Raw genomic sequence first — 27054 nt, 5'->3', positions numbered from 1 at the left:
GCTTTTCCAAGCAGGACAATGATTATGGTACATGTTCCATCCTACTTCTTTAGATGTGCGTCCTGGAAATAAGCATTTGTGCAAGCATGCCCCCACACATATTTAATAAATGTGGTGATGCACACAAACACAAACATCAGCAGCCACAGCATACAGAACCAGGGCTTTTTGAACACGGCTCTAAAGCATCAAAAACTAAATGCATCTGTTACCTGGCAACAACATGTTGCTTAAAGATTTGCTCCCTCACTTTGTTATTGCACCTAACGGAGTCTACACATGTTAAGTTTAAAAATGATTGTGCCTTCAGTATTGATTGTGTTTGTGGATTTTTTAAAGCACATCTTTTATTGATCTTTTTTACATCAATTAACAAACAAACAGGCATAAAAACATCACAGCCTTTGTTGATCTGACATATTTACATATAAAAGTGAGCACAATTCATGTGGTAAAAATGAAAACCATATAACTAAATCAGTAATAAGTGTTATTTTTCATACATTATTTAAACATATGTATAGCCTATAAATATGATATCTTTTAAAAAAAAGTATTTATATTGAAATTATAAATTAGATCCTTGGGAGTTTCTACTGAACGGGCAATCTGTCTACAGTATTCACTGTGTGATTTAGCAAGTGAGTTACTGCAATGCCCTGGTTGTAATTTACCTGACTTACCAAATGTTGCTTCACAACCATTATGCTAAATGAGAAGTGCTTGAGAGAAGCCCCCAAGCCCCATATCACTGAATGTCCAACATTTGTGACGGCTGATACTCAGGTATTTCTTTTGGCATACAATTTATGAAATACCTGCATACAGAATAATGAGCTAACATATGTCTGTTGAGATTGAACCACCTCAAAGCTGCCCTGTAGGATTCTTGTTGTTTTATATTGTGCAGGTAGTGTCCTCTTGTGGCAATACGTAGGAATTGCGCTCTCACTGTCTGAGTCACATCACGTTTGCAGAATCGATTAGTTAAAACCTGCTGATGACAGACTGAAAAACAAATGAATCACTCTGCGATGGATTGAATGTCTTGATGTGCATGTACATACAGTGTGTTTTTTTCTGTTGGTGCTGATTGCTGCTGATGTAGTATGCTGATTAGTTGTTGTGGGAGTTAATAAAAATCTGTATGTTCTCAGAGAGTCCTTCACGGATGGGACTCTTCTGGCAGGTTGGTGGCTCTCTCTGCCTGGTTCCCTGCAGCGGGCCGCTTCATGTGGAGCACAGTATACACACCTCTGACTGTGAACAGCAGGGCAATAACAGCAAAGTACGAGGCGTAGATGAAAAACTGAAGAGAGAAGTGAGGGTGACTTGAAAGGTGGAGGATGACTGATAAATGAATTAATGAACTCACGCATTTATTTTATCTTTGCCTCTTGTCGCCTGGCTCTCTCTGCATGTTCATCAAATGCCCTTCAAACAGCATCATTTTCATAAACACTCCTAATTGTCTTTATCAATTTGTCAGTTTATCTCCTTTTCCTTGTGAGCCTCTTTATAGCCTCATTTTCAAAATGTTCATGCGCTGCAGTACCTGGGAGGTGATGGTGAGCTGGAGAGACTTGGTGTTGATGACGATGGCGGTGAGGACACTCTGGAGGACTGTGCCCACAAAACTGTTGACGCCGAATACCAACGCATAGCGCTTTCTGTTCAGTGCCTTGGCGATCTGAAACCTGACATATACAACATAAGATGCTATGCAGTACACTAACAATGCAAATGCAGATTCATATATTAAGTGTTCAAGTGAAGGAGCTACAACCAATGGCAATCAAATGTAGAATAAAAAGAATAGGATTGAAAAGATGAACAAGGCTGTAGCTTACGTGGGGGTTTGAGCCGCACGCTAACGTCAGCAAGCTAATATGCCCAAATGACAATGTTAACATGCTGATGTTTAGTAGGTTACGATAACAAGGTTCACTATCTTATTTTAGGGTGTTAGCATGCCAACATTTGCTATTTAGCACAGTTTAAGTAGAGCTGAGGCTGATGGGAATGTCATTAATTTTGCAGGTCATTAAAAAAACATTGGACAAGTTTCATTTCTGATCTAATGATAGTGCTAATGAAACATTAAGGGATCACCAGAGTTATTACGATTCATCATGAGCAGGACATGAATGTTTTTACCAAATTTCCTGTCATTTCATCCAATAGAGACATTTCACTCAAAACCACTAATTCTAACCCCCTGGTCGCACCAGAGGAAAAGTTTGGGGATATAAGTCAGTAGGATACATCGTCTGGGAACCATAAATGTCTGAACAAAGTTTGGTTTAAATCCATCTATTACACATTGAGATATTTCACCAGATTAGTGACAACTTTGACCTTCTGGTGCCACGAGAGGAACAGCAGAGGAACAGACGGCATGGACGAGACAGATGTGAGTGCCACAATAATAAAAATGAGGGAAAAATAACCCAAGCTGAAAACAACCAGAATGATTCCTTTTGGCTTTTAGTGTCACAGGTGGATGTAACTGATTTATGCCATGCTCGGGCCGGTGATCTTTTCATCAGTTTAAAGCACAGCTGGAGGCTAAATTACCCAACAAAGTCCAAATAAAATGCCACATCAACATGCTCAAAGGGTCATTATCTGTGCTACAGCAACATTAAATATGGTAATAATTTTTCTTTGAACTTATTCTCCATTTACCACAGAACAGACCGTAATGGCTCGCAAGACACATTTGGATTTTTTTTTTTTTTTAAAACAAAACATCTTGTGGTTGATGATGCATTTGTGGCATCATCAACGCATTTAATCCACGCAGATACAATGGAATTGTTAATCAGTGGTCTTTTGTAACAGACATTTGGCTGTTGACATATCCACAACCTTCTTACGTGCAGATGGTGCTGAGCTGCATGTAAACAGTTTTGAAGAGGATGTAGCATGTGTAGCTGATCCAGATGTTGTCAGTCAGATCCATCAGGAATACAGACCCAGCGATCAGGAGCGTGAAACCCCCAAGGATCAGTTCCCCCCACACAGACCACTCCAGGGACATGTGGCCCACGGCAACTGTGGCTGCAGCTCCTAAAGGAAAATAACAACCACTGTGTTTTTATTGTGAGGTAAACAAGAAGTAGCAAAACATGACAAAGAGAGACCTCAGGGGCCAACACAAACTGTTCAGTGAATTATTGGTCAGGTTTTTTTCTTTTTTATTTAGTCTTTATTTAGTAATTTAGTAACTTCAAAATGTAGTTTCGGAAAGGAAATAAAACTGCACTCGAACATCAGCATATAGTTGATCTTACATGATGGGCTCGATCATGTAAGAAGTATTAATTCAACTCAGATTTCAGAGAGTTGATCTAACACCATATACACATAACAAAATAAGAAGCTGGGCAACATGCTTGTCTTGCACAGCCCCGTGCCTGGCAGCATGATTGTCAGATGCTACTCGCACATCTGGACCAACTCTGGCTCGCACACAGAAAATATTCCTGCTGTCAGCCAATATTGGAGGATAACAGCTGTGGAGGTATCTGGGCCAGACTTGGACCGAGGATCCAAGCATATGTTGCGCCAGAAGTTTCATACGCGAACAAGACTATATCAGAAACGTGCTGGTACTGTATGGCTGTGGTGAGGATGTTACTGATATACTGATCACTCTCATCAGTGTTAAATGTACAGATTCCTGTCCGTCTACCAGCAGAAACTGTGCTGAAAGGACTGTAACACTTTGGACTTACTACAACATTACAAATGAGAAGGAGCTACTGTAACATTCTCACAGGCTGTATGATCTCATTTAGATATTGGACAAAGGCCTCTCATATGGTTGTCTCTCATTTTCTTTTGCCACTACTAAACCATAACGGCCCCTGCTGCAAAGACCATCAGGCGACTTCCGTGAACAAGGTGAAGCCCATTGAAACGCCTCTAGAGTCCACACTCACTAAAGTGCAAAGCACTTTACCACAGCACCATGTCAACCCACTGACAATAGATGTCAAATAACATGCAGTAGGAATGGACAGGTGAGCTAAAAACAACAAAAGTTTTTTTCTAACTCAACAAATCAATAAAATGGCACAATTTTTCAGGGGAGTCTGAGGACTTTCTCCCTGGGCATCAAAGGATTATAGCCTCTCATAGTTACTGTTTGCAGTGTCTGTAAAATTTGACAAGTTTACTGTCACAAACATCTGCTGCTTTTCTTTGCAGGTAAGACACATACAGTATTTTAGACTGCCATGTTTTGCTGCTTACTGTCTCCAAGAAATTAAAAAAAAAAAATAGGCACAGGTAGCTTAAATTTCATTCATTCATCACTCATTCTGTTCCATTCAGTTCATCCCTTACACCGATATTCAGCAACTTTCTCATCACTGTATCATACAGTCTCACAAAAGGTCACTTTTCTGAGAGATGTGCAGTGATACACGAAACTATGAGTTTTTAGCAGCAGGAAAAATATTTTTGATAGAATTCCTCTCTGATACTAATGTCCCAACATTACTAGTTGAACTCTGAGCAGGTAACGAGTCATTTTTGGAAAGTGTTGTTCCTCATTTCAGCCACATGATGGCACAGTGCAGCCCTGTTACATCTCAAGGCTCGTTTCGCCTCATGTGAAACAGTCATGAGAAACTTTGTCCCTGTGGATGGATATAAAATCAGGAACTCCAGACAGAGAATCTTTGGAGCATTGATTATTCTAGGACTCTTGTCTGCCTTCTTTCACCCTCTCTCTATCCCCTGACGTTTTCCCCATCTCCTTTTCTCACATTACTTTAACTTCCTCGCTACATATTCATCACGTTCTCCATAACTACCACTGCTTTGTCAAATCTTTTTTTTTTTGTGTGTGTAATTACTAAAGGAATAAATGAATAAAACCAGAGTCGCATTCAGTGAAGCGAGTGTAAATAAGGATACCACTTATACCTTCGAGACATTCACTCGCAGCTCTTTATCCACCACAGTATAAAGAGAGGCTGAGCATAATTGCTTCACTCTTTTAAATGTGTACATTTCCTTTGATTCCTTATCCATTCATGGTCAATCAGTACTAACAGTTCAGCATAAACATCACCCAGGCCACCATGTGTGTATTTAAGATGTACTTAATCAGTCCCATGGCTCTGATTAGCAGAGGGGGGTCAAATGGAGACTGAATAATTAGACCAGTTTCCACAGCAGTGTCAATTGGAGGCTTAGTGAGGTCAGCATGAGCTAGCTGTTCAACTTCATAGAGAGGGATCAATAATGCAGCTGAGCTCTACAGTATGTCCACAATGCAGCAGTGCATGTTAAACACCACATTGGTGGTGAAATCTCTGTTTAATTGGATAACTGGATTATATAATTTAATTCATGTTATATCTCATATCAATATGAATTTAGAGAGCCATTATAACTTAGGCTTCAAAAACACTTTGAAGGTTTGGACAAAGATCGTGGTTTGGTGAAGGATAGGGAACGACTGAAGAGAGGGTTAATTACTGAAAAACAAACGTGTCCTACCACCTGCTTTAAATCGGTGTGGACTTTGTGAAAATTTAGCTTTGGACCATGACCTTCCTGTAACCTAACAAAACCATCTCCAATGAGAAATGTATTGATTTCGCACAATTTTGCAAAACCCCAGATCATGCCCAATGCCAAAGTTTGCTTTGCATGCAATGCTTTCTACATTATCTTCGCATAGCAAAAACAGTATGGTTAAGGTTAGAGAGTGACAATGCTAATGGCAAATAAATTATGGCCAAAATTAGGCAACTACGACACCTTGTTATGGATATGGAAAAATCATGAGGACACATAATAAACATACCCCAGTCTCCTCCATAAAAAGTAAGAGTGTGCTCTACACTCATCCATCTAACCAACCTCCACAAACTTACTTTCCATCTCTCTCCATGACAGTCACGCTGTTTCCTGCATTTCCACTGAACTTAAGCATTGGACCTCAATATTCAGGTACAGAATTGTCAGATTTGGACGTAAATTTCTAGTGATACCGGTCTGAACCTGAACCAAGTGCGATGATTTGCCTTCACGCAACAGTCAAAAGTTAATCCTGTATTTAGTTTCTACAAGTGGATACTGTAGGGAGAACAAACATGTTGTTGTAATATATTTCTCTGCTTATTTTCAACAAAGTTTGGTTACAAATTTTGTCTGTTTTGATTAAAAACAAACTACTGCAGCAATTTAGGGTTTGACTCTTGCAAAGTCGGGAAGCTATCAAGAGTCCACGACCTGCTAGCAGCTCAGTGAGACTGTGCACAGCAGTGCTAATAATTCTAACATGCTGAAGTAAGACAGTAGTGTTTATCATGCTTACAACAGCTAATTAGCGCTAAACTCAACAGCTGAGGCTGATGGGAATGTCATTAGTTTTGCAGGTATTTAGTCATAAAGTATTCAACATATTTAATGACAGTACAAAGGGAAAAATAAGAGAATCAGCAAAGTCACTGGGATTCATCATGTGGAAACCATGAATACAAACCTTTGTACCAATCCATCCAGTAGATGGATGCGATATATTATTTCACGAATGTCACGAAAACTTTGACATGCTGGTGATATTACAGAAAAAGCCAGGGGATCACCAAGGTCATTAGGATTCACCCTCTGGGCATCAGGGATATCAACAGGAAATTTTGTGTTTCGTGTTTGGCTTTTCACAGTGATTAGAGTATAACTTATGTGGGGGAATACATTTTAAATTGGTAAACACCATATCACCAGTGTGTAGCTTAAATCTAAATGGAAATATATTCATCATGCAGTTTCATGTCAAATTAAATGGCAAACACAAGACATCCCTGACCTGGGAGAGGTTATGTACTGACTGAAACTATGGTCTGACTACATTATCCAGGGATGGAAATAGATGTTTGATGTGTAAATGATTTGTAATTACTCCTTTAGACCACAGATAAATAAATGGGTCGAGGTGCCCTGTAACTACCTCTCCTTGAAAATCAAACTGTACAACACAATAAAACTGAACATAATTTAGTTTGTTCTGAATACACATTTGGTTTCATCTTAAAACTAATGAGCTACTAAAAAATGCTGCTTTCAAGCTCCAGGACATACAGTTATTAATATGCTGAATATGAAAATAGTAAATTATGTTGTGCTTTTCCTCCATATTTTATCATGTTGGTAATCCATATTCATATTTTCCCTATCGGTTTTCACCAGGTTTTTTTCCTCAGGGATGTTTGCTAAGTGTGGAATGCAGAAAAATACAACAAGCATCTTTGGGGAAATATCAGACATGGGCTCTACAGCTTGACTGCATGTTGGGCAGAACCATTTACAAGTGAAAGGCATACAGCTGGATGTGGTTTACACAGAGTAATTGCCTTTGGTTTCTGGGGAATACAGGAATGTATCAGTAGTATAATCAATAAAGTGCGCTGGCTGGATGGCAGCAGCTGCTGCCATACCCATCTGGGGATGAGAGCAGGCAATTAAATAGTCTAATTAATGCTGCTCCTATTGTCTGCCGTGCTTTAGGGGTTGTGAAATACTGATAGTATAAAGGGATTGTGTTTTCTCTCTGTTTATTTATTCAATTATTTTTTGTGGCGGAATGTGTGTAACACCCATAAGCCGTAATGAAAATGTTTGGACTTGTTTTTACAAGAATCTCAACCAATTCTCTTTAAGCTGGATACGCAGCAGTTGCTACTCAGAATTAATCAGAGGTTTTAGGATTTGAATTCTCTTGTGTTGGACTGATAGTGCAGGTGTGAAATGTGGGAGGTGGCCTGTTTTGATCCTTTTCCCTCGCAACACAAAATTCTAACAGTTTTTAAAGCTGTACGAATTATACATTCAATAATATCGAATATTGCAATATCCCCCGCCATATGCAATATTTTTCATTATATCAAAAAAGAAAAAATTCTCTACGGCCAGCAACTTCACTGTTTTTGTTTCAGTCTCACTGGTTTTCAGCCACAGCCAGCAAATATTTTCAGGCCAAGACTCAATGTACTAACTGCCCAGCACTACTGTGGACAGGCAAAGCTTGTGAACTAGTGGAGCAGCTCCAGAACCAGATATTTCCTTAAGGGGGAGACCAAAAAAGAGCAAAAAAAGAGTGAATATTTGACTTATAATCATCAGGTTGCCAGAAAAATGTCTCTGGATGAATTGGAAATGATGGATATGGTTAGAGTTAAGCTGCTTTCACACACAATGGCACCACTGCGCTCTGAAACCCATTATTTCTAATGGCTTGCCATCCGGCGAGCACAAAACGAAAATGGAGGAGAGCTCCTTCACAACCCTAAATTCCCCAAGCTGCTCTCAGTTCCTGAGGGTCTCATGTACCCACAGCCTTTTCTTCCTTGCTGCTTCCCTGCTTCTTCTTATTAGCAGGGCTAGTGCTAACACTTTCTTCTGAGCACAGGAAAGATACCTCTTTTAGCAACGGAGCACACTGGAAGCTTCCTACAGTGTGGATGTGGCCTGCTCATATACAGTCTATGGTCTCGCAAGAAGTTTTGAAAACTCTGCCCATTTTTGGTCAAATGGATGGTGCATTAGTTACCTGTCAATGTGCTGATGGCGTCCACCCCTCCGTTGTAGGCTGTTACGTTCTGTGGCTGGATGTAAACCCAGAGGAGCTGGACGTAGCCTGACACCTGGTAGAAGCCGCACCTGCCTGTAGCCGCCCATATGCAGAAGAAGAGCAGGGCCGCAGAAGAATAACACGTCTTGAAGTCCAGTATGAGCCTCCTGAACATCCTCCCAATATGCTTTGCAGCCATTCTGCTCTTCACTCTGTTGTCAGAGTCCTCACTTTCTGAGTTGTGATCATCCTCATCTGAGTTTCTCTGTTGTGCAGAATATGTTCCGTTAAGAAATAAACTGGTTTTGGGCATGGGCAGGAAAAAGGAGGTAATCAGTGCTATGGAGACAGAGATGAGAGTCACAAACGCTAAGCAGTACAAGGACACTCCACCCAAAGACACTAGCAGTTGACCAAGCAGGCCACCCACAGAGTAGCCCAGCAGTATTGACGCTCTGACATAACTGGTCACTCTCTGATAGTAGCTGGCGTGGACCACGATGTAAATGTAGGAGAAATAGGCCACATCTGCCGCCGTGGCAATGCTGTAGCTGAAAAGGGCCAACTGAGTCGAGGGGACCCCCGAGCCAACTAGTACCAGAAGAAATGCTATGACATAGCTGAGTCCCTGGAGGATGATTACGGGCTTGTACCTGAGGAAGTCTGTCACCAGGAGGACTGGGATGAGGAGAAGCAAGCTGGAGTACGTCCACACAGGATACACCTGTCTAGTCACCTGGGGCAAGGCAGACAAAGACCTCATTATTTTTAAGAAAACAATCCCTAACTGCTGATTGCAAGAATATCTGTCAAACACGATGACAGTGCCACACAGATGCAGTCTCACCTGTAGTCATTGTTAATGAGGAATTACCTCTATGTTTACATGATGGAAGAGGAAGCAGCATTCTGTTGCTCAGACTGTGACAAGTTAATTCATTTTAATACTATGCAAATAAACACAATGGCTGCAGCTTGAAAGCCAGCTCCATTTTAATAAAATATTGTTCTTAAATTGTTGTAGTCATTAAGTTGTTTTTTGTGCTTCACTTTGGCCTTGACTGAAATAATATTCAAAGATGGGTTTTTATGGCAACAGCATGCACAGTTTTACATTTGCAATCTCTGTCAGCTCCTGACTAACAGAATAATGTTTATGGACGACAGCAGTTGTGTTCCAATTGGGGACCATCACATGAAGTACTCCCAAATGTTTTATTTACTGGCTGATTATTAAAGTTACAATCCCTAAAATTTTCATGAACCCACACCCCATCATTATGGTCAACATTTGTTCAGCAATAACATTTCCATTTATTTGCCTTCACTAATTACCTCTCTACACAGTGGCTTTTACTGGTGCTAATGGAGCCCACCATTCCTGTGCCGGATTCAGACTGCTGCCTAAACATGGGGGATTCATAGGAAACAATTGATGTAATCCAGCACAGGTTTATCTCAGGCTCACTGTGTAGCCAGAGTGAGCCTCTTTATTATAATATAATGTGTGTTTGTTTGGCTGCACTGTAAACCAATACCCCATTCCCTCGCCTGTTGTATTTCTGACAAAGTAGCTGCTCAAGGGAGTGTTGACGCAATCTCAAAGTTTCTCACTTTCGTTATCTTTTTTTGCTACGAACATCTGGAAAATTGCAGTTTTGTTTTTGAACCATCACACGAGTCTTGGTGACATGTCAGTAACTTTAGCTGTGTCCCAATTCAGGTGCCTGGATCGTTGCATCCAAAAGGAAGGACTTTGATATAATTTCATCAGTGGGTCATAGGTTCAATCACCATTGCGTTACCTCATTCTGTGATAAGATTGTGACTTATAAGACACTTATTTAAATGTAAATCTTTGACAATGCCACTTTAAGGATTACACTTTTTACATAATGGTTTGATATTGGTTAGCCTCTTCTCAGAGGACAAACCCTGATTAGTTTGGTGTCCCCCGAAATTTTCTTAGCAGAACCAGGAGTCCACATTTCAGAGAAAGTGAAGAAAAATAACAAGAAGAGCTGGACTTTGAAGAGCTATCAAGTCTGGCAAGCTAACAGCTACAGCTGAAGCCTCACAGTCAGGAGGTTGTCTGTTTGGGGCAAAAAAAAATAAAACAAAATCTGTTGGTAAGTTTTCAGTTTAAATGCACCTTCAGACCTCAGGCTCTTTAAATGAAATCAAATACATCAGGTTGGTAGTAGTCTTCTCTGAAATGACTACTCTTCTTTGTTGGTATTGGTTTGGAACAGGAAATTGAATGTGTGGAGTTTGCATTTTCTTCACCAACTTAGTTAATTTGTATAGCACCATATAAAATCTCAAAAGCAATTCAGGACCACAAGTTGAAGAGGTAATTTGCATCATACATGGTTGAGCATCAAATGAGTACACCTTGAGTGTACCTGCTATAATTTGTGTGAACAAAGCATCTTCCATCTTGCCTTGTGCATCACAAAGTGATTGTCATTGCCGAGGTGTGAAGGACCCCATCTAGTTTCATCTTAATGTCACCAGTGAGCCGTGACACTGGAGAGCCAAACTTTACCTCAGCCCTGAATTTACTCAGTGCTGAAGTAAACATGACAGGTCCACTGTTGTCAGTCTGGTTCATGCCTACATCATTTTGCTCTGGTTGTATGTTATTTTATCATGTATGGAGTGAAAGTCAAATGTTGGTGAATATCGAAAAGAAGTAATGAATATTACAATATGGATCATTCATTTACGATGACATGTTTAAATGATTAATACAACATGTGATTACTTTAATTCAAATGGGGAATCTAACAAACCCAACACAAAGTATTTTAGAAAATTGGTAGTGATGTTTCATCTTGTCCTACTAGTCTGGAGACGGAAAATCTGTTTGACTTGTGTACTCATGGCCGCCAGAGGAGGGATCATACTAATTTAAGTAAACATTTGAACCTTAACTCTTTTTAGTGCCACCATCAGTTTTGTCTTGACTGTTTTGGTCCAAGATAGAACAGAGTTGTGCTGAGAGTAGAGAGTGCTGTTTTTTAGTGTGTTTGTTTTGCCTTTGATTGTCCTGTAACAGCTCTGTCCTAATTCCACAAAATATATGTACTTTGTTTTCACACCTGGTATTCAGGAAATAAAAATAGTTCAGCATGAAGAAATAATGATGGTTTTCTAGTCTACAAATACAAATACAAAACATTATCGGATTAGAAAGTGGCAATGACCCAGGACACAGCAAAAGCATCTTAAATATTTATATCTAACCCTGACCCTATATTTCCTGTACTGTCAGAAACCTAAACACCTCTGTGGGTGTACACAGAGAAGTGCGTTATGGATCACAAAGGCTCACACACGAGCGGATGTGGACACCTCCCCATGTGTCATTTGGTTTTGAGGGTCACGCAAGCTTGATGTTGATCCAACTCCTGTCAGGATCAGAATTTGAAGTGTAAGTATAAAACAAAAGAAAGACCCACAAATGTCATCGAGCGTCCCCTGACCTGTGTTTAGCCTCTGCCACGCAGAGGAGCATAAAACTGAATCGCAGAAAGTATACAGTGTATAGTCTGTTCATATTGTCAGGTGTAATGAGCAATGCAGCCACTATGAGTTTGCGAACGGGGCTTTAGACGCTTGTTTTACTATCTTGCGTTTGCTTTTCTCCCTCTCACAGGTCAAAGAAAGGACATAAACAAAGCTGGAAAAGCCTATGATCCGGGCACAGGAGGCTACATGTAAAAACAACTCTTGCACACTATAACCATCTGAATGCCACTGTATGTGATAAACAGAGAATTAATTATGAAGTTATAATGAGATGGAAAATTGTACATAATTATATTGACGTGTAAATATTTTATATTCACTTGTGTATCAAATTTCTAACCAGTAATTTCTAATTAGAAATATATTAAAGCAACTAGCAACTATAACTAGTATAATGTATTTATGTGTACATTTCAAATGCACCTTGAAACCATGAAACCATGTTATTAATTTTTACATAACTTTGTTTCATTTGATGTACATTATTCTTATTATGTGCATTTAAACATAAACAACTGAGCAAATCTAATAACCTGAGGCTTCCATCACTATAAAACAGGCACATATCTAATTTCATAGCTCAGTAGCTCACCTGCTCGGTGGTGAGATTCTTACAAGTTCCCGTGAGAAACTCTGTCAGGAAGGGCTCTATGGGCCTCATCATGGAGCAGAAACCATAGATGCAGAGCAGCACAGTGGGGCCCACCCATCCAGCATGGCAGGGCATATAATGGCCTGCCCGGCAAGGCCTGTTGCCACACTCCCCGCTCCAGCAAAAACCCATCGTTCCTCTCTGGCTCCCCGGGGACGTCTCGCTGCGTCCGCCGAGACCAGAGTCTAAATTAGGCAGTTTAATCTGTTGAGATATGGAAGCCCCAGATAAGGCCAAGGTGAGACGGACTGTGAACACCAAGTCACCTGCTTCACCCATTGTTGTTTCTCTCCTCTGAAGTTTTCCTGGCCGCGGCGAGACAGGAAAAAAATGTGAGGCTGTGAGTGAAGATACATTAAGATGAAATATGAGGTGGTGAGCCCCTGGGGCTCCAGCAGGCTATAATAAATACTGTCTCCTCCTCTGTCTTTATACAAAAACACCCTCATTCCTGCAGATATTGAGGAAGGGGTGGAAGTCAAGCAGAGGAATATGTATGAGTGTGTCTGTATGTGGGGGGGCAGCAGGGTTGTGTGTACACCTGCACTGTGTGCCTGTTTAGCTTCTGCCACCATTAGCCACTGGAGTCCAAAACAATCTGAGTGATGCAATGCTTCAACACTGTTTTGATTAGAGCGATAATGAATTTAAAAATGATGCATTGCCTCTTTTTTTAGGCTGCTTAAAAAAAATAGAATGAACTACACACACATCCACAAATATCATTTAGCTCAAAATTAAACTCACCCAAAATTCAATTTCCCAGAGAACCTCATCTGATCAGATCATCTTACACTCAGTATTTTGTCTTTGTGACTGTCAGAAACAGGAAGTCTCGAACTTTAAAGTCAGTTTTTTTTTTTTTTTTGAGTTTGCTTGGGTGGCTCGGCAGCGAATTCTTAATACTTAGGGAAAGAAATAAGCAAGGCAATCATTTCCGAGATGAGAATTACTGTAGTCTGTAATTTAAAATATCCAGCAGCGAATTATGACTCACCAGTGGGGTGTCAACAGAAAGCTCTGCCTGAGCTCAAACTGTCAGAGTGTCTCCATGACTTAATTCTCAACTTCAAGGTCACGGTAAGTATTATTCATATTCACGTGTTTGGCATTTCTGGTTTTAATGTTGTCAGATTTACAATGTGTGATGTTCTGTGACTGTGGCCGTAGGAAACAGATACAGAAAGTGGAATTATAATGTTTTACTGATATTTTCCTTCTATTCTTTTGAATAAAATTCTCTTTTATGCTGTTATTATCGGTACAACGTAATATGAAAAGGTCAGATATACATCATTATTCATTCATGTGCTACTGTGTCTATAGCTGAAATATTTAATATGCTGGAAACTGCATTTATGTGCAATGGATTTGCATGTTGTGGGAAAATTACTTCCTTAATTATGTCCAGTTGCAAGATTCAAGTGAAGGAATTGGAATCTTTTTGTTCCATATGTACAAGTTATGGGGACATGGTCAGGGTGGATGGTGGATATACAAAACAAAACCCAAACACATGTTGTATCCATAATGTAGTTAGTTTTGGTTAGAAGGTGCGTTAGTTAAAGGGGCTATTCGAAAGCTTTCTCTGCCGCTGAAGATGATTTCTTGTTGGGAGCGGGTGGTGGTGATTGCCATCGTTGCGTTCACAAGAGAAGAGGTTATATTACGCTCTCTGAGCAGCGCTACGTCTTCAGGGCAGATTGGAGGCTACAGTGTGTTGCTATTGGAAAGTGACAAGACAAGCCGGGGTTAGCTGCTAAGAAGTAGAAGTTTGATGCTGAAAATGCAACTTTTCCTCTCGGCTGGTAATTAAATAGCTGTTAATGCTAATGCTAATGCTATCGTTCGCTATGTAGCAATAGCAAAATTTACTTACAAATAGCTCCTTTCATGTAAGGGGTAAATTGTGGTTTCAGTTACATGAAAAAAACACAATTGTCCCTTATCCTTAAAAAAGTCCTGTAAGTTCACATAACATAAATTACAAAAAGAATTTTAAATTAACTATGCTTTCAACTCTGTCAGTGAGTGACTTTAGACACTCAGGTCTATATGCCTCTTAAAAAGAATCAAGCATTCTCTGTCACACCCTTACTTGAATGTCTTGCCGACATAAAGGCCTGGATGGCTCTAAATTTTTTAAATTTTAACGAAAAGAAGACAGAAGTGATTGTTTTTGGTGGCAGCTCCGAGACCCTCTGTCTAGATCTAGGTTCCTTGGCTCAACACCTAAAATCCAGCGTCACTAACTTGGGAGTTAAGTTGGACTCTGACCTCAGACTTGACAATCAGATCAAGACAGTTGTGAGGTCAAGTTTTTACCATTTGAGGCAGCTGGCCAAAATAAAGCCAATTCTTTCAAAGCAGCACTTTGAGACAGTGATCCACGCCTTTGTCACCACACGGCTGGATTACTGCATTGCACTTTATGTGGGGGTTAGTGGGTCCTCCATCAACCGCCTCCAGATGGTACAAAATGCTGCTGCACGTCTTTTAACTGGCACACGCAAATATGACCACATTTCCCCCATTTTAGCCTCACTTCACTGGTTGCCCATACATTTTAGGATTCATTTTAAAATTCTTTTATTTGCTTTTAAATCTCTCAATGGTCTCGCCCCTCCCTACCTCTCTGGATTGCTGCAACCATATTCACCCACCCGCTCTCTCAGGTCAGCTGATCAGCTGTTCCTGAGGGTGCCAAAAACGAAGCGCAAGCTCAGAGGGGACCGTGCTTTCGCTGTGGCAGCCCCTAAAATGTGGAACGATCTGCCTCTGCACATTAGACAGGCATCTTCCTTGTCTGTTTTTAAATCCCTTCTTAAGACCCATCTCTTTTCCATGGCCTTTGACACCATGTAAAATGTGATTTTATTTTATTGTTTTCTCTAATTATATATCTGTTTTTATTGATGTTTTATGTCTTTTAATTTATCTTGTGTTTATCATTTTTATCATGTACAGCACTTTGGTAACTTCTGGTTGTTTTTTTAAAGTGCTTTATAAATAAAGCTGGATTGGATTGGGTTGGATTAGCAGACAGGTTCAGTATTAACATTTTGCAACTTGCCAGGTATGTTGATTAAAATGTTGCCTGATTAAAAAATATAATTTGGATGGTCTTACAATTTTCTCAAAATACATTTGCTGTGGCAAATTACTGCATTATAAATGGATTTTTCAGGATAGCTTTAAAAGGCCCTCTTATATACCAAGTCTGAACTGGGGAAAACTCAACCCTGTCTCCTGGTGTATTTGACCTTTCATCAGCTTCAACACTTTAACCTTTCATGCCCTTTTTAAATATTTTTTTTTTGGATTGCTGTGTTCCTAATTATGCTGAATGATTTTCAACCTGAAGGAAAAACACATTGAAGGTTTTGACTGCTTCATTAAAAAAGTGTTCATTAAATGCTTTTAGCGTCCTCCTCCTAATCTCACGTCCATCATCATTCTCTCAATCTGCCAAATCTTCTATTCCCTCTATAGGTTTCAGGTGTCATACTTTAATAATACCACAGGGGGTAGTTCTGTTATTAATAATTGCAGTGGGAGGAGTAGCATCAGCAATATAGAGCTAGCAGCTGTTTCTGCACCTGCTGCATCCCTTCATATAAACCACAACTTCATTCAATTAGATTTTCTTTTTTAGTAGTCTTAATCTCTACTTCTGTTTCTTATGTGCTAGGACACCATTTGTTATTCACATAGAGAAACAATCTATATTCACACTTTCTTTTTTTATCTTTCATTTTTTAAACATCATTTATTCATCAATAAAGTTTTGTTGAGTTTCCTGTTGTTAAAATAAGACTACTAAGTATTATAGCGAAAGTAAAATAACATTAACAACAACACTGCGAAACGCCTCCCTCATTCTGCTCTCTGGACTTATTACACTCTTAATCATCTCTGACTTGCCATCTTATTACTATTAATTTACAGCAGACAGAGATGAACCTCATTCTCATTTTAAGGAGTCAGACTACCTAATTTTCTCTTTTTTTCCCCTCTGTAATATCCTCCAGTCTGTGCTGAGACTGAAGTGATGATCAAAGGTATCTATCCTCCCTTTGTGCTTCCTTTCTATCTGTGCGTCCATGGTTAAAGATAGAGTTAGACAGTCTTACGCTACCTTGAGCGGGGGGGGGGGGGGGGGTCATGACCACCTACAGTGTGCAGTAGGGCAAAATGGAGCTCAGCATGGTGAAGAACATCTAAAGGCTCATGGTACCATATCCATGTGTGTAACCTGCAACCAGCTCAGGAAAAAGAAAAAAAAAAAATTCCTTAGAGGAAACCGTGTGGAATTTGATTTTGGTGTGTGAACATGGACTGAGATTGACACTTTGTTGAGTAAGCTCTGAAATGCCCTGGTTGACCCTGCTGTGAACAAAGAGTTTGTTCAGAGTTTAGCCCCACAACCAACCCTTTCCAAAAAAAAAAAAGAAAAAAAAGAAGACGAAAGCCTCTGCAAGAAATAAATTTTAAATGTCACCTTTGTCAAAGGGAAGTCGTTCACTACATATTTTGTTCTCAACAGTGTTGCACTAGGGTTATTCAATTTCCTGTCTGTACCCTCGCTTAATATTTCAATTAACCTATTTATCCTTTCCTCCTCATCACTTCTGATTGCAGCATCTGACATAGTGAGTGTTCAAAGGCAACCCAGATGCATTGATTCCTAACGCCTCACAAACCCTTCTTCCCACAATCTCCTTTTTTTTTCCATGCTGGCAAATCATATGAGGCTGCTACAGTCAGGAGCCTGACTTTGAAACAAACAGTGAATGTGTGCGTGTGCGTGTGTGTGTATGCGTGTGTGTGTGTGTGTGTGTGTGTGTGTGTTGGGGGGTGTATATTGAGGTGTTTGTCAGGCCCAGATAAGCATATGTGTGCAGTGGTTCAGCTGCAAAACAGGACTCCCACTGTGTTGAGCTGATAAGACGTGGAAGTTTCGATGTGTTTTTTTTTCTTTCTACCCCTCCTCCATTATGGCTTCTGTTGATTTTATTGGACAATGAGTCATACTTATAATAAGGCTTAAACTAAGTTTAAAAACGCAAACACAATACAATCCAATACCATTTACACACTTTTTTGCCTTTAAAATATTCACATGAAGTACCACTTAATTTGGACGGTGCAGTTTTGATAGAGTTATCAACGAAACACTGTCTGCATAACCTGTGTTGTTGTGGCTGCTCCTTACAGCTGTTTCTTTTATCAAGAGTGATCCAAACCACTTTATATTGGGCATTGACGTTACACAGGTGTTAAGATTAGATTTTAAGTTTTATCTAACGGAGCTATTTATAAGTTTTGCTGTTGCTAGCTAACGTTAGCATTGACAGCTGTTTAATTCCCATTCTAGAAGAAACATTGTGAGTTCAGCATCAAACTTCATTCCTTTATCCACCAACAGCTGTCCCCAGAGGTGGAAAGCAACGCCAGTGTTAACCCTTATCTCTATCACGTCTTTTCTTCTCCCGAAGTTAGCATGCTAACCAGCTAGCCCCAGGCCGTTACTTTCCGATACAGAGTGACTGTAGCCTCCAATCTGCCCTGAAGATGTAGCACTGCTCAGATGGCGTATTATAACCTCTTGTTTTGTAAACGCAGCGATGCACGAAGCTCTTATCAAGCGACAACCACCACCACCAGCTCCCAGAAAGAAATCGCATTCGGCAGCAGAGAAAACTTAATAGAGTAGAGAGAACAAATAGCCCCAACTAGCAACAACAAGTAATAATACGAGACTGATTTTAGTTGATATTGTATTTCAGTGGAGCAAATTCCCTGATAAAGTTGCAATTACCAAAAGCCAAGTGATACAGTGTGAACCTTGGATTTTTTGCGACCCTTAGAGGAGTATGGGGTCCTGGGGTCTATTCTGATTCATACTGATCTATACTGTACTATATTAATATGGCTCTATACTGAATTTCACCACATTTTAAATCTAGGTCAAATACTGAACATACACACACACACACACACACACTATAGACTGCATTTCACTGTATTCTCCCAAGTAAAACTCTGACTGATACAGTCAGATGAAAACCAGCTCTGCACTCTCTTAATAAGCTCTTTAATTAAAAAGCGTATTTCATTCCAACATCCTGGATTAGCATCCAAATCTTTTTTACACCAACACTTTTCAGATTGCAGTCTGCTGCTAAGACCGAGAACACAGCTTTTACAGCAAGATGCTGTTACATCCATCTGAAAGTGTTAATGGCAGCACTGAAGGCAGATGATGATGATGATGATGAAGAACCCCACAACACTAGATGGAGCTCTTGCTTCATCACACACCTGTAACATCACTTCCTCATCTCTGAAATGCAGGGTGCTCATGACACATTCCTACTTTGACAGCCTCACCATCAGACTCGTGAGAGCTGCAGGAAGAGCAGCACATGATTGACACGCTGATGGACAGACAAACAGTGAAAACCTCAAAACCAGCTGTCCTCGCCGTGCGGCCATCTGCCGCTTCCTCTCTAATTGGCCGACGAGTGCTCCGATTGGAATGCAAGCTTGATTGCTAATTTTTTTGTCTCCATATGTTTTAATTATCCTCTGGCTTTCTTTTGGGCTCCTCGATTCTATACAGGAGCAATAGATGTAGCAGAATTAGTAATAACACCAGCCGAACAAGCAGTATCAGTCAATAGATCAGAGCTATAGCTGACATCCGCTATGATCTATTGACATGCTTGCAGTGAAGATATAACTTGGTCCAGAGAATCATATAAAGAGCAGCGTTGCTGGCTTACAGCTAATCCCCTTTGACATTTTGTTCACTCAACCATGGGGCTACATTTCCTGACACTGAGAAATATTGTAAAGATCCAAGGGTTTCACAGGATGTAGTTTTCACCCACAGTAACGTGGAAGAAAAAAAAATGTATCCTCCCAACTCTGACAAGAATCTATGATATGATGGACACCTCTGGACATCTGGACATCACTGCTATGATCAATACCAGAAAATATATAAATCATACAGTAGAACCAATTTACAAGGGCGAGTTCCTATTTTTCACTTCACCTGTCAAACAGATGAAAAATGAAAAATAAAAAAATAAAAATTTTTCATCATGCATTCTGGTACAGCCTTCTCTTTGGCAGCCCTGATGAATAACATAAATATTTTCTTATGACACGCATAAATAGGTGATTCCAGTTTCCACTGGAAACACTACGTTACCAATGAATCCGAAATACAAAGAGATTATGTTGCATTGTCTGTAGGAAGTAAGGCCTTCAATTAAATGGATATGGTATATAAAGTTAAAAAAAAAAAAAAAACACAGAAAAGAGAAACTTGTGGAATTCAAATGTCACTGAATATCAATATATCAAAAGGCACTATAAAGCTCAGGAGGAGCTGCTTCCGATCGCCACTTCACATTTGAGGCAAGTGGACCTATGGCTGTCAGCACTGAACCCAACCCTGTGACATTTAAAAGGGGAAACAAGGAAGGTTTTCACTGCCCCATTGCACAAAATGACAGTAATATCTCGGTGTATGTGTGTGTGTGTGTGTGTGTGTGTGTGTGTGTGTGTGTGTGTGTGTGTGTGTGTGTGACAGGGATGATAGCAGTTGTGAGAATTTCTTACATTCAAAACTCAACTCTCTTGGTCTTACCTCTTATTTTAAAATATATTGTTTGGGAATTTTAAATGTTTGCCCAAACTCCATGGCAATCCATCCAACAGTTATTCAATTTATCCAGCCGGATATCTCAGTCTGGACCAAAGTGGGGGACCGACGGACCGACCAACTGACCAGACAACATTGAAAAATGTTTAAGAAATCTTTTTTACTTTCTAAACGACACAATTTTTTTTTTACCCCTGTAACTGTTGCTCAGTAAGTTTGGACAGTAACTCTAGGAATTCAAAGAACCATGAAATCAACTTTCTCCATTCTTCTCTACGGTGAAATTCACACGTCATAACTTCTGCATCCCGTCAATGCCAGAATGTCATTGGGGTTCCACATATTTTTTGGGCTGGGGGGGTCAAAGCTCAGCTTTAGTTGAAGTTTGGCTGCAGAATCTGGCAGAAAACCAACTGAAGGAAAAGTTCATTGAAAATAACAGCCTTGCCATGCGCAATGTTACACACACAACTGGTGTGACAGCAGTGCTGTTCATCGCTTCTATAAAAGGCAGCTGCATTGGTGAAGTAGAGGCCACCAAAGATCCACAGGATTGAAAGGGTGAGACATTTTGAGACGTGTGAGTGAAGAGAGATCCCTACTGCTCCCTCAGAGGTCACAGATGACTTAATACCACTTTAACAAGTCCTAAACAGATAAATTAATTGAAAAAACTGCCTCAATACGGCAATATTCACGCCAGTTAGGACATATCTATTAGAAGCCATGCATTAAAACTCATTAGGGCTTGTTTGGAGAGGATGGGAGGTCTTTGGCACCAATCAATCAAGGTCATTTCTAAGATGATGCCGTGCCATAGCTGGAGGGGCTCTTAGACTGATGAGTGTCAGCGGCTTCTGGTGAGCGCTGGAGGCCTAATGTTCCCCTCACTGGGCTCCCCTCCTTCCCAGACGAGCCCTGCTCTGACAGAGAGAGCTGCAGGAGGAGGAAGGAAATAAAAGCTGACATATCAGCACCCTCTCCACATCTTGTCAGAGTTGTCCTCTTTTGCCCCGATCCAATATCCAAAACCTCTTGTTCTCTTTTTCTTTCCCTCTTTCGCCCTTTTTGTCTTGTTCTCATTCCTATTGGATGCTCGGGCTAGCTGTGAGGAGACTGCCTTTCATCAGCTCGCCGTTTGGGGGTGTGCATGTGCGCAAACGTGTGAATGTGAGTGCAATGAAATTTTCAATCAGTACTAGTTGGGCTTTTTTACGCTCCATTCTTCCTGTTTCTGTCTTTCCACCATTTACCGACTTCAATTCTCCCTTTCATTGTTTCTGCATCTCTTGCTTTATTGTAATAGATCCTGATTTTGGGGAGTAATTGTGGCAGAGCAGGAGGAGATTAGCTAAGCACTTATTTAGTGTGTTTTGTTTTTCTGCTGCCTTTTCAGTTTAGAGCACCACTCAGCTTCCCGTTTGACAGCTCTTATCCAGATCCTTCAGGGCGCTTCCTTCCGCAATCAACTAATCATATTCTTTACCGTGCCGTCCTTTGTGAGACTCTATTTTCGTCTCACAACCGAACAGGAAACTGTACTTAGTGCTTATCATTTGGGCGGAGGTCTGAAAGCCGTAAAAAGCTCAGGCAGGAATTAAATGCTACTAATAATTGAGATAACTAACATTTAGGGCACTTGACCTCCCGTGCCAGACGAGATAGACAGATAGATAGGTGAGGACAAGGCAATCAGTTTGTGACCTTTTCGCGCACCTAGAGACCAAACAGTTCTTAAGCACACTGGATATCTCTAGAAACATGCATTGTTAATTTTAACCTCCAGGCAGTGTTCTCAGTAAATGCGCCGTTTTGTGTCTTTTCTATTAATCGACGGTGCAAATTGCAGCCATTCCCATTAAGCCTTATATGTTAATGGAAAACCATTAAAGAATAAAGGGAAAGAAAAATAACGGGGATGGTAATCAACAGTGCATTTTAGGCAGCTGACAATAGGCTGCACTCTGCCCTTGATTTGGGCATTAATTATTCTAATGAAAGCAGGGAATCCACTTTAAGGTCAAAGCGAGCTGCCGGCAGATACATTTGGTATTGGGAGTCATACTGTATGGTAATTAATACATTCATCTGAGAGAGGTTGTGCGCCAATGCTACTTCTAATGACCTTGTCGATCAAGTTACCCTCGTATTGGTGCTCTCTCTCTTGTTGCCTCACTATGATTTAGCACTGTATTACTGACCAACTGAAAATAGCAAACGCTCAATTAGCTCTCTGTGAACTGCAACCACTACTCAACATTTGGTACAAATGTTGTTGGACCATAGCAACCATTTGCTGTTTAAGACTATGCTTCATTTGAAACTTCAAACAAAAAAAAAAAAAAAAAGAATTCTTTATTTAATGAAAGCAAGATGCTAAACTGCTAGTATGAATATATCCTTGTTTTGGCTTGTGGAACTACAGTATGAGGTCAAAACTGTGAAACAATGATTGAATTAATTGCGATCCAACTTACAATGTTGTTACTGGTACTGGTGATTTGACTAGTGAACTAAAAATAGTATCAATTCAGTTGCACTAAAGTTTGGCTGCTGACATCGTAAACCGTTGCTTTGTGACATTTGTTGTCTCTCAAATTTCAGTTACCGCTACCAAGTAACATGTACGGTGGCCCCGAGTGTTCAACGCAATGCAGCTTAATAAAACACATGCAAATAGACAAAACAAATTCAGAAACGCGCTGCGTTTTTTTTCTACTTGTCTCAGAAAATGGAAAAATATGCACAACAGCTCGACTATCATGGTTGGTTTACATTTTTCCTACACATAAGGTAAGAATTAAAATTTGGGTTTAACTTTAAAATAAGCAACACAGCTTTTGTAACACCACCCAACATATGTGTAATTGCCATGAAGGAAAAGTTCCCCACAGTGGACAGAAGAGGGAAATAGGACCCCTCCAAAAATTGTCCTCTGCCATAGGTTCAAGCTCAAGCATGCCTGTATGTGTTTAATTAGTGCACTCTGTCAGGTGGACAGACATTGTACTGCTTAAACCAAAGAAGAAGATGCTCTTCGTGTGTGTATGTGCACGCACACGCACATACACAGGCAAAAGGGACACAGAAAGCGGACTGATAAGATGCAGGTTCGAGGCTCAAACAACACCCTCATAACAATCTCACCAGCAGCACGTTGCGTGTCGTATTGAAGTTCATTATTTATGAATTTGTCCAGGGTGAGAAAGAAAAAAAAAAAGTTTGTAGAACTTGGCTAACAGCCAACCTCCATATCGCTAGCTGTTGGTCTCATACACAACCGAATGCCCTTGCCACACAAGTTCCTTTTAGAAAGATAAAAGATACTGAAACACAGCTTAATGTGAGTGTATATGCCTTCACTGCTACTCCAAAGAGGCTCACAACTCACTTTAAAGAACCCCATTATGCCACATCTCTAGGACTTCTTGACTTGTGAACATGAGCATCTGCGGTGCTGTCAACACTGAGTCGCTCCTTTTGGCAAGAGAGAGGAAATAGGTATGAACTTTGTGAACTTGTAAAATGTTGGTTTGAACTTTCGCACCACTTGCAGCAGCGCTAACAGCTCTGAACCAGAATACAGACCCATACCCTGTGCTCTTCCTCAGCCACCTTTTCCATCTTTTCTAATTAATTCTCTGCGGAGCCTCACACCTGCGGGGGCCGGACCAGCTCTGCTCTCTTGTTTCTGGCTGCAAGAGACAGTAATAGATGTTCGCCTATACACAAAGAACTGTCCCGGGTCATCGGGATGGAGGACAGCATAGGATGCCTAAAGCGCACTGTAAGACCATTATCCCAAAGTGTTTTTGTTAGTATCCAGAGTTCGATTGTCACTACTCCTTTTGACCTTCCTGCTCCTCTTTGTGACTTCTTTTCTGTTGTTTTGACCTGTGGTCTGCTTGGGTCCTTTTATTAGATAACAATAATGAGACTTTATTTCAGTACAAATAACAAAGTCCTTGACACCGGTCAAATATAAAACATCCAAACAAATCAAAGTGTAGAATTTATATGAATTTAAAATGTGTCTTAAGAAGTGAGATAAAACCGGTCTGATCTCCTGAACAGCCCTGACAGCAAAGGCCCTGTCTCCTTTGGTTTTCAACCTAGACCTTGGAGTGGACAGAAATGCACTACCAGAGGATTTCAGACAGTATCCTGGATCATAGGGGGATGAAAGCTCAGAAATATAGGGAGGGGCCAGCCCTCAGTCATGTGTCATTGGCAGCTAAGATCGGGTGCCTGTTTTGGCAGGTGGAGACAGAATAGCACTATTAATAGGTGGATGACCGCACTTTACGTGACCAAAAGTGAGTAACCAACTTAAAGTTCTGCTCCAGACATGTTTCAAACTATGTAAAATAATAGGAAGCACATCTACACTTACTTCCTCATTGGGAAAATCAGGCCTTGTGCCCCACCCACCACTGCTGCTTGTGCTAGGTTGACAGGTGAAAGGGCAGAGAGCATCAAGATGGTAAGCAGAGGAAATATAGTAGAGAAACACACCCACGTTTGGGCCTCAGTCAGACCGAGAGTGTCTGTTGTGACCAAAATGATTGACTAGCAGTCATATCAGAACAGTAAGTGTAGTTAGCATCTTTTATTTGTTGATGTTGTTTGTTAGCTGGTAACTGGCAGTGGCTGACACACTTTTAGTGGTTGTGCTAATGCAAACTCTCGCTTTCGGTACTGACATGGTTTCAGGTTTATTCAGCTCCGCCCCCCTGTTACCACAAATTGACGGGATTGATTGCTTAGGTCATATAACGTATGAAACTCTGGCTGTCTCAATCTGTTTTTGTGAGTCTGTTCGACAATGTTACAAGCACATCATTTGAAGCATACAGAAAGCTTGAAACAAATCAAATCAATGTTTAATGTCTGACTGTTTTATCAGACATATCACTTTTAACGGTTTTATTTGATGTCTGCATGCTCTGTTGTTCATGTGTCTGGTTAATTTACCTTTCGTGACATGTTTTGTTTTGCCACATTACAAGGGAGAAAACAAAGAAAAGGAATGAGTAATGAGAAAGAGTCTACCCCCTTTCAACTATCCTAAAACAAGGTATGGCATCACGTTGGGCTTGAATGTGATTCCCTTCTCATACACCAATTTTTTTTTCATGTTTTTTTTTAGCTATGAATGCCACTGAAAATACAGACATGACTTCATCCCCTGTGGGAGTATGGATAGGATTCTGACTGTGCTCAACTGGAATCGATCACGCGCCACCTCGTTCCAGAAAAAGCGTTTATCTTACCAATGTTTTAGGCAAACCTCTCCCAGTCTCAGATGAAACCGTCAGTATGAAAGCGTCCTAAATTTCATCCCCTTAAACTGTTGGATAAAGATGCCACCTTGGCTGCTCTCACTTGGCGCCCAGTTGTTTCTGATTGGAGGCCTTAGAGCCGAGCCAATGAAGCGGAGCGTGTCGTTTGATCTGCCAGGACTCCGTTCCCTCATCCAGACAGAACAGTGTGAAACATAAAGGCAAAGCCAAAAAAGACATCTATAATTAGTGAGTCAGTTAGGCTTCACCTCTCTCAAGCGGCGCTCACAGCTGGCTAAGACCCCCACTATAAGCGCACAAAGTCACTCACACCCATTTGGCCCCATCCCCCACTTTAAGATTCATTTAGACTCATGGCTCTGGTTTGTAATTGCCTCACAAGCCTGGTTACTGAGAGCCAGCCTATTAGGAGAGCACCAGAGTGGAACATAACATTTTCAGTTTCAATTAGGTCTATGAGGGTATACATAATGCACGGGGGACGCTTGGTCCCCTCGGAGTGGTGAACTGATGAACTCATGGGGTGAAGTGACGCAGCAGTGGTCGAAGCAGTAGACCTGAGCTGAGCTGAGCTGAGCTGACTGTCTGAGCTACGTATGTATGTGAGATTTGTCAGCCTTAAGTGAATTAGTGTGTGTTCATTGGAATGTGGGAATAGGTTTGGAGTGAGCATTTGTGTGCGGCAAGCTATAAAAGAGAGGAAATTGCACCAGACTCAACTAACTGAATTACACTCAAACTCATGAGGCTACAATTTCCTGGTGTAGCTAAACTGAGGTGCAGCGATCCCCAACAGACTGGGACCGTCTGCCATGTGACGCGTTTCTCCCATCGTGTAATACAGTGCTGTCTACTTAAGCAGAATGCTCATAAATAATGATTATGTCGTCTTGTTATCTTATTTCTTATTCAATCATCCCATCTGACTTTGGCAGAGCCAACACAGGAAGTTCCCACTGGAAACTGGAGTTTGCATCCAGTCTAGACATGTTTGGCACATGAATAATCAAGAGTTTGACACTGAATCTTCAGGACGAACTGACTCTTGAATTGGCGCTTCCTCGCTGGTGACATTTATCTGTCTGCTGAGCCAAAGCATTATACCGCTTCTTGGTCATAAGCTCACTGACAGACCACAAAAGCTACAAAAACATGATGCAATAAGTAACAGTGCTTACAGTTGCCTAGTGTTTGACTGAACTGAATGAAGCAGTTCAAACCGGCAGCAGTGTGAACTTATAAGGATAGGGAAGACAGTAGAAGCAGTGCCTTAGGGACATGGGATTCTCATCAA

At 40.7% G+C, this 27054-nt stretch overlaps 1 protein-coding gene across 1 annotated transcript; it reads right to left on the bottom strand.

Annotated features, from left to right (window-relative positions):
* Window positions 1–295: 295 nt before the first annotated feature.
* LOC130170458 (thiamine transporter 1-like) lies at window positions 296–12916 on the bottom strand. The gene is made up of 5 exons (XM_056377734.1): window positions 12720–12916; window positions 8573–9329; window positions 2880–3072; window positions 1556–1697; window positions 296–1309 (listed from the first exon to the last, which is right to left on the bottom strand). Exons 1-5 carry the CDS (start codon window positions 12909–12911, stop codon window positions 1166–1168), a joined length of 1428 nt encoding a protein of 475 aa, XP_056233709.1. The 5' UTR covers window positions 12912–12916; the 3' UTR covers window positions 296–1165.
* Between the last annotated feature and the right edge of the window lie 14138 nt (window positions 12917–27054).

Source organism: Seriola aureovittata, chromosome 6, assembly GCF_021018895.1.
Source record: "Seriola aureovittata isolate HTS-2021-v1 ecotype China chromosome 6, ASM2101889v1, whole genome shotgun sequence".
NCBI lineage: Eukaryota > Metazoa > Chordata > Actinopteri > Carangiformes > Carangidae > Seriola > Seriola aureovittata.
This window is presented reverse-complemented; position numbering and strand designations above follow the sequence as displayed.

Excerpts from the sequence above, each read along its gene's own strand:
- LOC130170458 (XM_056377734.1), bottom strand. The coding sequence starts at position 12,911 with ATGGGTTTTTGCTGGAGCGGGGAGTGTGGCAACAGGCCTTGCCGGGCA. Across the intron at positions 3,073-8,572 it reads CGCCATCAGCACATTGACAG|GAGCTGCAGCCACAGTTGCC; the intron begins GTAACTAATGCA and ends ATTTTCCTTTAG. Across the intron at positions 1,698-2,879 it reads CAGCTCAGCACCATCTGCAC|GTTTCAGATCGCCAAGGCAC; the intron begins GTAAGAAGGTTG and ends TGTATATGTCAG.